This window comes from Chionomys nivalis, chromosome 3, assembly GCF_950005125.1.
Source record: "Chionomys nivalis chromosome 3, mChiNiv1.1, whole genome shotgun sequence".
NCBI lineage: Eukaryota > Metazoa > Chordata > Mammalia > Rodentia > Cricetidae > Chionomys > Chionomys nivalis.
The window spans coordinates 8,404,801-8,418,604 of record NC_080088.1 but is presented as its reverse complement, the minus strand read 5'-3'; the positions used below and the strand labels follow the sequence as shown (position 1 = coordinate 8,418,604).

The following is a 13,804-nucleotide window of genomic DNA, read 5'->3' as shown; positions in this document are numbered from 1 at the left end:
AATATCTTTGTCCATTCCATCTGTGGAGTTTTATTAACTCTGATACTGTCCTACATTCACAGAGAAGAAGATCCTTCCTCAGGGGCTGGAGCAAAGGCCTTGATGGCCACCCCTCTGTGCTTTGTGATCTGCAGAGCTACACAAAACCTACAAGTCACTGAGAATGCTGGTATAAAAGGGGGATGTTTTGGGTCACAGAAGAAAAGTACTTCAGGGAAAAAGAAAGATGAAATAAAAGAAGTGGGAGAACTGTTTGTGAAAAGAAAGAGGAAAAACTGGAACCGCAAGTCCAAACTTGTAGTCTTCTTTGTTTTCACCTCTTACTCACGGAGGTCAGCAAATGCATTTCTCAGGGTGAGCTAAATTCTGCTGTGTCATGCCAGGTGCAGGCCTGTAATCCCAGCCATTCTGCAGGCCAAGGAGAAGCAGCACAAAAGATCTGCTTGGGCGACAGAGAGAGTTCAGGGCTAGACCAGGTAAGTCAGTAAGAAGTGAAAATAGAGTTGAGGATGTCTTGGAGGGAAGCAGGTGCCTAGCGGGTGCCTGGCCCTGGGATCGATCCTAGAACCACAAAAACCAAAGCTCCACTAAGTTGTGGTGGAGAAGAGGAATCGTACCTCTCCATCATTCCTGAGGAAACCAGAGTCTGTGGATGGTCCACCCCCATCCTGATAGACTCTAGCCCCTCTCCAGCATGCAACAGTGCAAGAGCCCCAAACTACTTTAGGATCCTGTCAGTTTCCTGGGGATGACGGCTCTCAGTGGAAGCCGCTTGGAGTAGGAGCCATCATTTCAAACCTCTATGTCAGAATCCCACACTGCTTCCCAGCTCCAGTCAGAATTATTGGATTCTGACAAGATTAAGAGTCAGGAATATCTCAAAGTCAGAGGACCCTGGAATATCAAAGCTGGAAGAAACTGACTGGCATAAGAATTCATGAAACATTTAGATGAAATATGCCTCCCAACAGATGTCTTATGTCAAATTACACTCTCTCATCCTGCATTAACAAATATATTTTATAAACTCTAAAGGGCAAGTTCAAATTTGGAATTCTTGGACTTTTGAGTTCTGTGTAGGAAAGGGGCAGGTACAGCTGCCTGCCTACCCTTGGCATTTCCTCTTCCCCTACCCCTGGCTCCTTATCACACAGAGAAAGAGAGAGCTATAGCCAGCTCAGCTGTGTACCTTCAGTGACAGTCTTTTTAGGCCCTGGAAAAATACAGGGCAATTTGAGTAGGGACTGCTCATGAGCATTCAGCTAGTGTTACAGGACAGGAGTTCTCAGCCTGGTAGAGTCCACGTCTCTCTCGTATGTAAGTGGAAGGACCTGGGTCTAACCTCTAGACACCCTGCTCTGATAAGGAAGAGCTGAATGTCTGGGGACACTTCTGTTTGTCACAGCTTGTGAGCAAGGGTGTTTCTTGTACGTAGTGAGAAGAGGCCAGGGATGTTACTAAGCATACAACATACAGGACTGCTGCCATAATTTATGTAGATAAAATGTCAACAGTGCAAAGGTTATAGAACACAAATACTATTAAATATCTAGCCACTAAAATTCTGTAATCCTGTTTTAGGAGGAGAGGTGAGGTTCTAGGTGAGGGTCCCTTCGTGGCTTCACCTGAGAGATGCTGCCTGAGGAAAAGTGCAGTTCTCTCTCCACCTCTGCTGGGGACCCCTCTGTGCAGGTCCTGGGGAGGGAGGTCAACTCCTCTAATCATGTGGAGTGGGAAGCCCTTGCCTGGCTTCCCAGGAGCCAAACGAGACCACTTCAGCCTCACTGAGTGTTTCAAAAGTGGTGATCATTGTTCCAGGGAGGCCCTTTGTACCCATGGCCTGCTTTCTCGGCAAGTTTACAATGAACTGAAACCCAACTCTGACTTCCTGGAACCCAAAGGAAGTCTGGCTTTGGGCAAAGGCCCTTTGGCTGGGATTTGTGTTTATGTAACTCTCCAGTATACACGCAAGTTATCTGGAGAACGCTAATAACAATCAAAACCACAGACATGTATACCATCCTTTTATCTTACACAGACTCCTTAAACAACGGTTTTCATAAAGTTTTAAGCATGACCATTAAGGGCAGGATGTGAGTTGAAGGATGACAAAGCATGGGGTGCCTCAAGAGAGAATGTGAGCTGTGAGTCTCTCACATCAGGGCCGGCTGGAAATTAAACAATGCTCACATGAATCACCCGTGGGTCAAGGAAGAGATAGAGGAAGAAATTAAAGACTTCCTAAAATGCAACGAAAATGACCACACAACATACCCAAATTTATGGGACACAATGAAAGCAGTGTTAAGAGGAAAGTTCACAGCACTAAATGCCTACATAAAGAAGCTAGAAAAATCCCACACTAGTGAGCTAACGGAACACCTGGAAACTCTAGAACAAAAAGAAACAATCCCACCCAGGAGGAGTAGATGGCAGGAAATAATCAAATTGAGAGCTGAAATCAACAAAATAGAAACAAACAAACAAAAAACAATACGAAGAATCAATGAGACAAAGAGTTGGTTCTTCGAGAAAATCAACAAATTAGAGAAACCTTTATCCAAACTAACCAAAAGGCAGAGAGAGAATATGCAAATTAACAAAATCAGAAATGAAAAGGAGGATATAAGACAGACAAGGAGGAAATACAGAGAATCATCAAAAGCCTATACTCCACATAATTGGAAAACTTAAAGGAAATGAGCAATTTTCTGGATAAATATCACTTACCAAAATTAAATCAACACCAGATAAGCAAATTAAGTAGACCCACAACAGTGAAAGAATAGAAATAGAATAGTCATCAAAAGTCTCCCAACCAAAATAAGCCCAGAACCAGATGGTTTCAGCTCAGAATTCCGCTAGCTTTTCAAAGAACTGATACCAATACTCCTCAAATTGTCCTACACAATAGAAACAGAAGGAACATTGCCAAATTCTTTTTACTATGAAAGAATTACAGACCAACCTCACTCATGAACATTGATGCAAAAGTACTCAGTAAAGTACTGGCACACCAAATCCAAGAACACATCAGAAAAATCATCCACCATGACCTAGTAGGCTTCATCCCAGCAATGCTGGGATGGTTCAACACATGAAAATCTGTCAACCTAATCCACCATATAAACAAACTGAAAAATAAAAACCACATGATCATCTCATTAGATGCTGAAAATGCCTTTGGCAAAATACAACAACCCTTCATGATAAAGGTCTTGGAAAGAGCAGAAATACAAGGAACATACCTAAACATAATAAAGGCAATATACAGCAAGCCAACAGCCAACATCAAATTAAATGAAGAGAAACTCAAAGCAATCCCACTGAAATCAGGAACAAGACAAGGTTGCCCACTCTCTCCATATCTATTCAATATAGTATTTGAGATCCTAGCTGGAGCAATAAGACATGAAAAGGAGATCAAGGGGATACAAATCAACAAAGAAGAAGTCAAACTCTCACTATTTGCTGATGATATGATAGTTTACATAAGTGACCCCAAAACTCCATCAAGGAACTTCTACAACTCATAAACATCTCCAGTAATATAGCAGGATACAATATTAACTCAAAAAAAAATTAGTAGCCCTCCTTTATACAGATGAATGGGTTGAGAAAGAAATCAGAGAAACATCACCCTTCACAACAGCCACAAATAGCATAAAATATCTCGGAGTAACTCTAACCAAACAAGTGGAAGACCTGTATGACAAGAACTTTAAATCTTAGAAGAAAGAAATTGAAGAAGACACCAGAAAATGGAAAGATCTCCCATGCTCTTGGGTAGGCAGAATTAACATAGTAAAAATGGCAATCTTACCAAAAGCAATTTACAGATTCAATGCAATGCCCACCAAAATCCCAGCAAAATTCTTCACAGACCTCGAAAGAACAACATTCAACTTCATATGAAAAAGCAAAAAACCCAGGATAGCCCAAACAATCCTGTACAATAAAGGAACTTCTGGAGGCATCATAATCCCTGACTTCAAACTCTACTACAGGGCTACAGGCAGAGTGTGTGTGTGTGTGTGTGTGTGTATGTGCACGTATACGTGGAGGTAAGGTAGGAGGAAGAGGAAGGTTGAAATTCTGTAATGATCCTTAGTTCCGTCCTCTATCTTGTCCACTCTGTCCTGGAAAGCTGAAATTCACGCAGGCCTGCATACAGAAGGGGGAAATGGCTACCACTGTGTGCCTCTCAGCTCCTAGAATACTTGCAGGCAAACAAACATTTCGGGCAGGTTTGACAATTATTCATCGGAGAAGCCAAGGGACTTCCAGATACTCAAATACTCGATGTCTGGAGAGTCTCCCTGCCAGAGCACATTGCAGTGACATCTGCCAGACAAGAGTCCTGTTTCTTGTACAAAACATCTGGTGTACCTCATTCATCTATGTGAACATTCTTCAGACCACCAGACTTCAGAAAAGCCTGGGAGGAGCTAAACAGAGTAAATAAGGAGGGCCTGGAACTCACGTGAAGCCACTTACAAACAGGATACACTACAGTATGGTTATTCTTGGAGAGTTGAAAGAGGGTAGTGTACCCATGAAAAAAGAACAAGCTTCTATAGAAAGGGAACAAAAGCTCCAGAATGATAGAGAACTCTTAGAATTAAGGCTCTCCTTCTGAGGCATCACAATCCCTGACTTCAAACTCTACTACAGAGCTACAGCACTGAAAACAGCCTGGTATTGGCATAAGAACAGACAGGAGGATCAATGGAACCGAATAGAAGACCAGATATCAAACCACATGCCTACAAACACCTGATTTTTGACAAAGAAGCAAAAAATATAAAATGGAAAAAAGAAAGCATATTCAACAACTGGTGCTGGCATAACTGAATATCAACATGTAGAAGAATGAAAATAGATCCATATCTATCACCATGCACAAAACCCAAGTCCAAATGAATCAAAGACATCAACACAAAGCCAACCACATTGAACCTCAAAGAAGAGAAAGTGGGACGTACACTTGAACGCATTGGCACAGGGAACTACTTCCTAAATATAACCCCAGCAGCACAGACACTGAGACACAATTAATAAATGGGACCTCCTGAAACTGAAAAGCTTCTGTAAAGCAAAGGACACGGTCAACAAGACAAAATGACAGCCTACAGAATGGGAAAAGATCTTCACCAACCCCACATCAGACAGAGGTCTGATCTCCAAAATATACAAAGAACTCCAGAAATTGGTCATCAAAAGGGTAAATAATCCAATAAAAGATGGGTAAAGACCTAAACAAGAACTCTCAACAGAGGAATCTAAAATGGCTAAAACACACTTAAGGAAATGTTCAACATCATTAGTCATCAGAGAAATACAAATCAAAACAACTCTGAGATTCTATCTTACACCTGTAAGAATGGCCAAAATCAAAAACACTGATGACAACTTATGCTGGAGAGGTTGTGGGGCAATGGGAACACTCCTTCATTGCTGGTGGGAGTAGAAACTGGTACAGCCACTTTGGATATCAGTATGGCGATTTCTCAGAAAATTTGGAAACAACTTACCTCTAGACCCAACAATACCACAAAATACTAAATAATGTTCAATCATACCACAAGGACATGTGCTCAACTATGTTCATAGCAGCATTGTTTGTCATAGCCAGAACCTGGAAACAACCTAAATGCCCCTCGACCAAAGAATGGATAAGGAAGATATGGTACATTTACACAAAGGAGTACTACACAGCAGAAAAAAATAACAGCTTGAATTTTGCAGGAAAATGGATGGAGCTAGAAAACATCATTTTGAGTGAGGTAATCCAGACACAGAAAGACAAATATAATATGTATTCACTCATAAGTGGCTTTTAGACGTAAAGAAAAATCAGCCTATAATTCACAATCCCAGAGAGTGAATGAGGACCCTAAGAGAGACATACATGGATCTAATCTACATGGGAAATAGAAAAAGGCAAGCTCTCCTGAGTAAATTGGGAGGGTGGAGAATCATGGGAGAGGGCAGAAAGGGAGGGGGGAGGAAGGGGCAGAGAAAAAGATATAGCTCAATAAAAACAAAAAGGATTTAAGGCAAAAAAAAAATTTCATCTCTCTTGAGGCCCCTTCTTAGCTACAGTGACTTCTCTAGGTCTTTGTAGATAGTTCAGAAGTAGTTGCACCCTTTGCTCAGTCCATAGCACTTAGAAATCTTTCCCTTGACAGACTGTGTTTCACCTGTTGTATGGAGGTATCGAAAACGACTTCATCAGGTCTCCTGTCCTCCAGTCATGGCTTAAGCCACTAAAGCACAGGCTATTCCTGAGAGTCACTAGGTTGCTATTCTGATGTCTTAAGTAGAGACCTATCAAACAGGGAAGAAAAGAATATATAGAACTTAACTGAGAATGGTAGGGCAGACAAGCAATTCTAGTTATTCGGATATTGAGGCAGCAGGATCTCAAATTCAAGTTCACTCCCTATCTCAAAAATAAAAAAGACTCCGGGTGGTGGTGCACGTCGGGTGGCTGAGGCAGGTGGAATTCTGTGAGTTCGAGGCCAGCCTGGTCTACAGTGTGAGTTCCAGGACAGTCAGGGATGCACAGTGAGACCTTGCCTTAAAATAAAAAAGATGGCTGAGTGGTAGAGCATTTGTGTACCACGTGGGAGGTCGTCAGTCGTCCAATTCCCAGCACCAGGAAAAGAAACAAAATCAAAAGAAGCAATGGGCTATGTGCTGCGGGCTTAGAAAGCTGAGGGAAAGGGCAGGCGCTTTACAAATTTAACCTCAAGAGGAGAAAACTGCTAACACACCGAGCGCCTCGGCGCACCCCAGCCTTAAAAGCGCCACTGCGGCGCGCTCCCCGAAGTCGCCCACACGCGGCATTTCTAGGCGGGGTGCTTCTGACCTCCAAGGCGCGCCAGGCAGGCCTCGCGTTCTGGGTTTCCGCGGCGACAACGCGGCCGTCCTGTGAGGAGGCGACAATAGCGTCTTTTGCGCGCCCCCTCCCCTGGAACTTTCTCGGCCGCCCCGCTCTAGAAGCCAGCTCTTCCCTCGGCCCCGCCCCCAGCGTGCCCCGCGGCCCCGGAGCGCCACTTTGGGTGGGCGGAGCCCGCGGGTGACGATTGGTTCCGTGCCAGGGTGGGCGTGACCAGACTCGGGCGTATAAAAGATCGGCGACGGCCGGGCCTCTGTTTGCGCCGGCCTTTCCTGCCGCGTCTTTCTCAGTCGTTCGGCTTTCCCGCCCTCTTCGGGTCCCGAGGCCGCCGCGCTTCTCCTAGCGAAGCATGGCGATGAAGGCCGTGTGCGTGCTGAAGGGCGACGGCCCTGTGAAGGGCACCATCCACTTCGAGCAGAAGGTAAGGCCCGGGAGCGCGGGGCCGGGGAAACGGGGCCCGGGCGCGGGGCGCAGGCCGCGCACCTGGGACGCTGGGAGCCGTCCACGCCCCCGCCGCGGCCTGCGCCCCGCTAGGTGCTGAGTCACCGCGGCCTCGGGCAGGGGCTGGGCCCGGGGGAGGAGGGAAGAGGCCGGGGTGTCGCGGGGCCTCCCGGGCGGGTCCCTTTCCGCGCCCCGGAGCGCTCGGTCCCGCCCGACAGAGCCCTCTTGGCGTGCGTTATTTCTCTGGGGCTGCTGCTTTTCCGGTGTCCCTGTCCACGGGCTCAGGGCTCTGCGGCCACCGGCTGAGTGGGTTTTTCAGATACTCGATCGTGGTGGTGAGGACTCGGGGTAACGCAGCAGGAGGCATTTCTGGCAGTTAAAAACAACGTCCCGGGCTGTTGCGTGCTAGGTCAGGGTCGGGCCCAAGGGTGGAAGAAAGATGGCTTTGGGCTTTCGTTCAGTGCTTTTCTGCCCCAGAAAGACGCCGGACTGGGTGTTTTTACGGCAGCGAGTGTCTGAGGACATTTTTGAAGAAAACTACTGTAATACTGCAGAAACACATGCGTCACAGGGCCGGTGTTTGTGGTAAGATTGTGTCCAGAGCCTCAGGGAGGTTGCCATCTGCAGGAGGAGTTTGTTAGACTTAGCTTAATCCCAAGAGAATATTTGATAAATGGAGTGTGGTTGTGCGCTCTAGAATGTTTTACATAAACACGAGAAGCCGGACTCTGTAGTGAATGCAATTGTCTCCCTTGTGCGAGGGAGAACTGATGACGTTAAATTCAGTTCTTCACCTGGCTCGGTGTCAGCACTTCCTTTGACATTTTAATGCATTTTGCTCTTTTTCTGTGTAAGTTTTTTTTTGTTTGTTTGGTTTTTTTTTTTTTTTTTGCCTATTTTTCTCCTCCACATGTAGTCCACCTTTGTGAGAAAGCTAAGTACCACCTAGGGGTCCACCTGAGTCCAGGTTCCTGTCTTCTTTCTCCTTTCCAGAGGAGCTGCATAGTCCTGGTGCCCTTTGTACCCGAAAAAGACCCTTGGATAGTTAGACATTCCAGTTTGGCACTTATAATAACTTGGCTATCAACGCTGTCTGATTTAACCTGTTGCCAGCTTTACCAAAATCAAAATTGTTGTCCCTTATTTTGTTGAAAAAGTTGGCGATTTAAAAACAAGATAAAAAGATATCAGCATGTGTGTTTTAGGAATGCAGTTGCTTCTTGCATTTTCTCCTTGTTACAGTCTCTCTGGAGTTATACTAGTTTAAATTTTGAACATAACATTACAGCTCAGTTAACCATCACAAGCCCTGCCTGGATGAGGGGGATGGGGGTGATACTTCCTTGGTTTCTCTACTCTAGTGTTGTTGCTGTCTTTTCTTTTTGTTAAGTGGGATGTTCTCTAGGTTTGAATGCCTAATAAGATTCTTTTTTTAAAAAGTAGCTCTGGTTAGACCCAGATGGACGCGATAAACACCCAAGTGCTGAGTGAAAAACAAGGGTCCTGGTGAAGCCAGTGTGCGTTTCTGTGAGAGTCAAGTCAGAGTCTCTCAAGTCAGTGCAGTGCCCAGCTACTCCCTAGGCCTGACATTTAGTAGCGCCCTTAGTTTTATTCTTCTGCTAGGTGCTTTTTAAATGTGCAGTCCAGGAGACTGCCAACCTGGTCACAGCAAGCGCTGAGATTGCTAGGGAGAGGGGCCTGGAGCTAAGCTGCTGGAGTGGATGCACCCAGGCATAGTGTTGTCTAGTTTGGTTTGGGGGTACTCTTGTGCCTTTACTGTGAAGGGCAAAGGTGTAACCAGCAATTCCCTTTGTTCGGAGGCATTTGCACTCAAACATGATGCCCTAATTTCTTTCTTATTTTCTTTCTTTTTAAATAAAGGCAAGTGGTGAACCAGTTTTGGTGTCAGGACAAATTACGGGATTGACTGAAGGCCAACATGGGTTCCACGTTCATCAGTTTGGAGATAATACACAAGGTTGGTCTTATGCTGGCTAAGGACCATCTGTTCCTGGCTGACCAGGAAAACAAATGGGACTGAGTCAAAACTCAATTGCTAACGATTAAAAAAAAAAAAAGTAAACTTCCCTTTCTCTCTCTCTCTCTCTCTCTCTCTCTCTCTCTCTCTCTCTCTCTCTCTCTCTCTCTCTCTCTCTCTCTCTCTCTCTCTCTCTTCGAGATTTAAGTTAAAATAACCACTTAGGTCAACCTTGAGGAAGTGAGGAAGTAATGTTTGATTCCTTAAGTGTGAGAAGGTGAAGGAGTTGATGGGTTTTGATTGTGATAATGGCTTGAGTTTAAAGCACAGAAACAAACAAAAAAAATCAAGCTCCCGCTTATTTTGGATAATTCTTTAAGGTGTTTGGAGCTGGGGGTTGAGTGGGTTTTAGACACAGTGTTTGGCATGAGAGGCGTGGTGGGACAGAAGCGATGAGAGCTGAGATGTGGCATTGATGCTTAGAATGGGGTGTATTTTCTCAAGTCAGTAAAAAGAGATGGGTTAAATTGAATTTAGTGATTTTTTTTTTTTTTGCCATATTGGAGGAATAATTTGAATTTTGTTCACATACTTGTAAGAAGAACCTCACTCATGTTGCTAGAGCTTTTTCCTTCTCTCCCTTCACCTCTCCCTCCCTGCTTCCTTCCCTTCTTCACATAGCCCAGGGTGGCCTGGAACTTGTACCATCCTCCTTTAGTCTTGTGTGTGCTGGATTATGGCATGCATAAGAAGAACCTGTGTGTAATGTGACATAATTTGTTCCACAGTTACTTATGATCGTGTTTTATCCATTTTGATACTTATTAAAATTCCCCCAAGTTGCCTTGCCTCAGCTCTGATAGCTCTGATTTGCTAAAATCCTTTCTGAATGCTGCCCTGTACTTGTTCTCTGGGCCTGGGTGGAAGTTATAAACAATGGAAAGCCTGCATGATAGGACTGCCTGCATTGTCATCAGTGTTCCTTGTGAATGGCATCCCTTGGGCCGAGTGTACCTGTAATACTGGTTACACCCCTTGAGCTGTGTAGGGCAGCAGCCTTGGCCCTTGGGCATAGGGTTTTATTTAGGAATCTGCCTGCCCCAAGTAAAGGCCAGATAGGTGAGCTGCTTGGTGGCACATGGTCTTTAAAGATAAGTGCTTTTATCATAAAGGTATGCCGCCACCTTCTTAAAAGCCAAGATCTTTAGATGTGGGACTTTAACTTCAGAAGAGCCATCGAAGATTACATCTGCTCCACTTAAAAGGAAGGTGTAAGGACCAGCATGGTGTGACACTCTTCTTCCTAGCACTTGGAAGGCTGAGGCAGGAGGATCATAGGCTGCAGATATCCTGGGCTGTAATAATGAGGCCCTGTCTCAAAACTCAAAACCAAAAAGGGATGGGGAGGAAAATGTGGCAGCCTAGAGGAAGAAGGTAGCTTGAGAATGTGTGTAAGGCTATACAGCCCTGATGTTTATACCAGTGTTGCTTCCTGCTTCTATCACCCAGCACACACCAGGCCAATGTTTTCTGTGTTGGAAGTGGTGAAAATGCCTATATTGTTACATATAGGCGTTTACTTCATAATCTAACTGCTGGTTTCTGGTGGATAGGCTGTACCAGTGCAGGACCTCATTTTAATCCTCACTCCAAGAAACATGGCGGACCAGCGGATCAAGAGAGGTGAGCAGCATGCTCCATGTACACAATGGTGGAGAGCCCACCTGTGAGACAGCTGAGTGGTCTCCCTACCTCTGCTTTTGTATTTGCACTCATTCAACTTCCCCAAGTGCTGGAAGGGGTGGGTAAAAGTCTTGACAAATGGGGACTCTGAATATGATTTAGTTTTGCAGCATTTATTGAAGATGAACTGGTACAGAAAACAGTACTGCCAGCCCCACTAGTAAAGTCATTGTGTAACAGGACACTAATGCAGAAGCTAGTTGAGACTCCATTTATATGTGAAACCTCTCAGGAAAGCCCTAATTTAAAGGACTGGCTTGTTTTTATACTGGAAGCCTGGGAGGGAGCAAAGCTTTGCTAATGGCCCAAATGATGACTTCCCAGAGCATACTTTAAACTTGATCTCTGTGTTTAGGATGTCCTAGCTATATGCTTTAAAAGTTGTTTCCAGACTGCTGTCGATCTGGAAAAGTGGTCATGTTGGATATGTATTGTGTACTTCTTAGACCACTGACGTTTGACTTGGTCAGAGGTTAATTTAGCTCCTGAACTCTGCTGATGTGAAAGAAGTGGGCGCAGTGCTTATCCACCTGATGCTCTTTTCATGTTAGACATGTGGGAGACCTGGGCAATGTGACTGCTGGAAAGGATGGTGTGGCCAATGTGTCCATTGAAGATCGTGTCATCTCACTCTCAGGAGACCATTCCGTCATTGGCCGCACAATGGTGGTAAGTTTTCGTATTAAGAACATGTGTAGGATTTCTTCTAACTTGGATATATACCTTTCCATTACTTCATGATGGTCAGACTCGTTTCTAAAGAATCACATAAATTGTTAAGAGTTCAGAATAGGAAAAAGTTTTTATTGGATATGATAGTGAAAAGTTAATTAGCCTAGGTTCATTAGCACTGCTCTGCTGAGATGTAGTAGAAAGCAGGTTACATTTCATCAGACTGGGTCTAAGCTGAAGAAACAGCCATGATTGCCCCCTTACAGTTAAACATTTCGTTGAGTGTAAAATCTGCGATGGATGTCAATATTCAAGTCTGTAGGTTATCATCGCTTGGTTACCATATGGGAGCCGTCTTCCCAAGTTACCCTCGGGAGCTGAATCTGGTTCATGCAGAACAAGCAGTAAAGGTTCTTGCCCACCTCAGGCAGCTACCTTTTCAGTAGGCACTTCCTTTCAGTTGACCCTTTATCCTTAGAATTTTCTTCAGCCCTATTGGTGAAGCAGAACAGTCATTTATAAATGTTCTAAAAATAAGATTTAAAGTTTTGTTGCTAAATAAAGATATTTAGAATTGCTTCTTATTTGTAGGCCTGTAGTTCATTGATATGAGATAGCAAGAAATTTGGGGTTATGTATGTGTGAGGATAATACCATGTGGCCTGGTACAGTCACTTGAGTCTTCAGTGTTTCATTTAGAAACAGTAACATGCACTAGCAAGGAAAAACTTAGTTGTTTGCTCTAGTATAAATATTAGCTTAACATTTTGTAATGTCAGTGACCATTTTAAGTCTTTGTGGTATTGCCAGAAAGAAGTGCTAATTAATTACTTGATTGCCCAAACTAAATGTTCCTAATTATTCTTTTCAAAGGTCCACGAGAAAGAAGATGACTTAGGCAAAGGTGGAAATGATGAAAGTACAAAGACTGGAAATGCCGGAAGCCGTTTGGCCTGTGGTGTGATTGGGATTGCCCAGTAAACATTCCCTGTGTGGCTGAGTCTCAAACTCATCTGCTGTCCTGCTAAACTGTAGAAAAAACCCAGAACATTAAACTGTAATATTAAAAGTGTAACTGTGTGACTCCTCTTTGATTGCTTAACTTGTAATGAGAACTGATTGATGATGCTCGGAAGATGTGTATAGTTCTATAACTCACTGAACTAAAGCCGGTTTCCTGTGTCTCTATTTTCCGGACTTAGTTACACGTAGATATGAAACTGAAGTTAATTCTCATTTAAACCTGTGAGTAAACAACAAAGTGACTTATTTTGAGCCTATTAATGTACACAAATATAAATTTGCAGCTAGTGCTTTACATATATTAAGCGTCAAGAAGAGTGAGTGATGCTAACTTTCATAGTACTCCGTTTTGAAAGTGTTTTGTATGATACTGTTAAAATGTATGGCTGGCCTTGACTGTGGTAGCCCAAACCAAACTTGGTCTTAGAAAATATGTTGCCCTTCATTAGTAGCTTCAGAGAAATTATCTAAAGCTCTTCATTTAGATTCAAAATAGCTATTTTAAAATAAAAATTTAGAGATTATAATTTAAGAAAAAGCCCCTGAATAACTTGCATTGAACTTGTAAAAGGCAATTACCTACTCTACTTTTCAGGCAAAGCTGGTGTCATGCTTTGGTGCTCTGGAAAAATCACAGCAGCACTGGGGGAGGCAGAGGAAACCAAATTGGAGGTTCTGCCTAAATCCTGACTTAACTACAGGAAAAACTAACCTAACTGGCTTGTGGCTATCTGAAATAGTTCATTCAACTGAAATACTTTTGACAAATCAGGTGTAAGCCATAGTCCTACTCATTCACAACCACATACTTAGTACAAATTTTGGTGTTTTCAAGTTTGAAAACTGGAATGTGTTCCTAAGTGGCTCTGCTGAAGTTTGAGGAAACTGTCACAGATTTCTTTAGTGCTGAGTGGGGTGACTCAAATGCAGAGTAAGCATCTGGAGTAGTCGCAAGAGCTCTTCTGCTTACTGGGTCATTTCTCAGTACTTTTAGTTAGAAATGCAAGCCTGTTCTTGGAATCTGGGCACTGGATAATTGGATA

The 13,804-nt window shown here is 43.8% G+C and overlaps 1 protein-coding gene across 1 annotated transcript; it reads left to right on the top strand.

The window, feature by feature from the left end:
• Window positions 1-7,114: 7,114 nt before the first annotated feature.
• On the top strand, window positions 7,115-12,835 carry Sod1 (superoxide dismutase 1). Its single transcript, XM_057766145.1, has 5 exons — window positions 7,115-7,325; window positions 9,227-9,323; window positions 10,937-11,006; window positions 11,618-11,735; window positions 12,612-12,835. Exons 1-5 carry the CDS (start codon window positions 7,254-7,256, stop codon window positions 12,717-12,719), a joined length of 465 nt encoding a protein of 154 aa, XP_057622128.1. The 5' UTR covers window positions 7,115-7,253; the 3' UTR covers window positions 12,720-12,835.
• Window positions 12,836-13,804: the final 969 nt, after the last annotated feature.

What these genes read in the sequence shown, in the direction of transcription:
- Sod1 (XM_057766145.1), top strand. Translation starts at nt 7,254, where the DNA reads ATGGCGATGAAGGCCGTGTGCGTGCTGAAGGGCGACGGCCCTGTGAAG. An exon ending in CCATCCACTTCGAGCAGAAG is followed by an intron (nt 7,326 to 9,226) that starts GTAAGGCCCGGG and finishes TTTTAAATAAAG; the next exon opens with GCAAGTGGTGAACCAGTTTT. An exon ending in GGACCAGCGGATCAAGAGAG is followed by an intron (nt 11,007 to 11,617) that starts GTGAGCAGCATG and finishes TTTTCATGTTAG; the next exon opens with ACATGTGGGAGACCTGGGCA.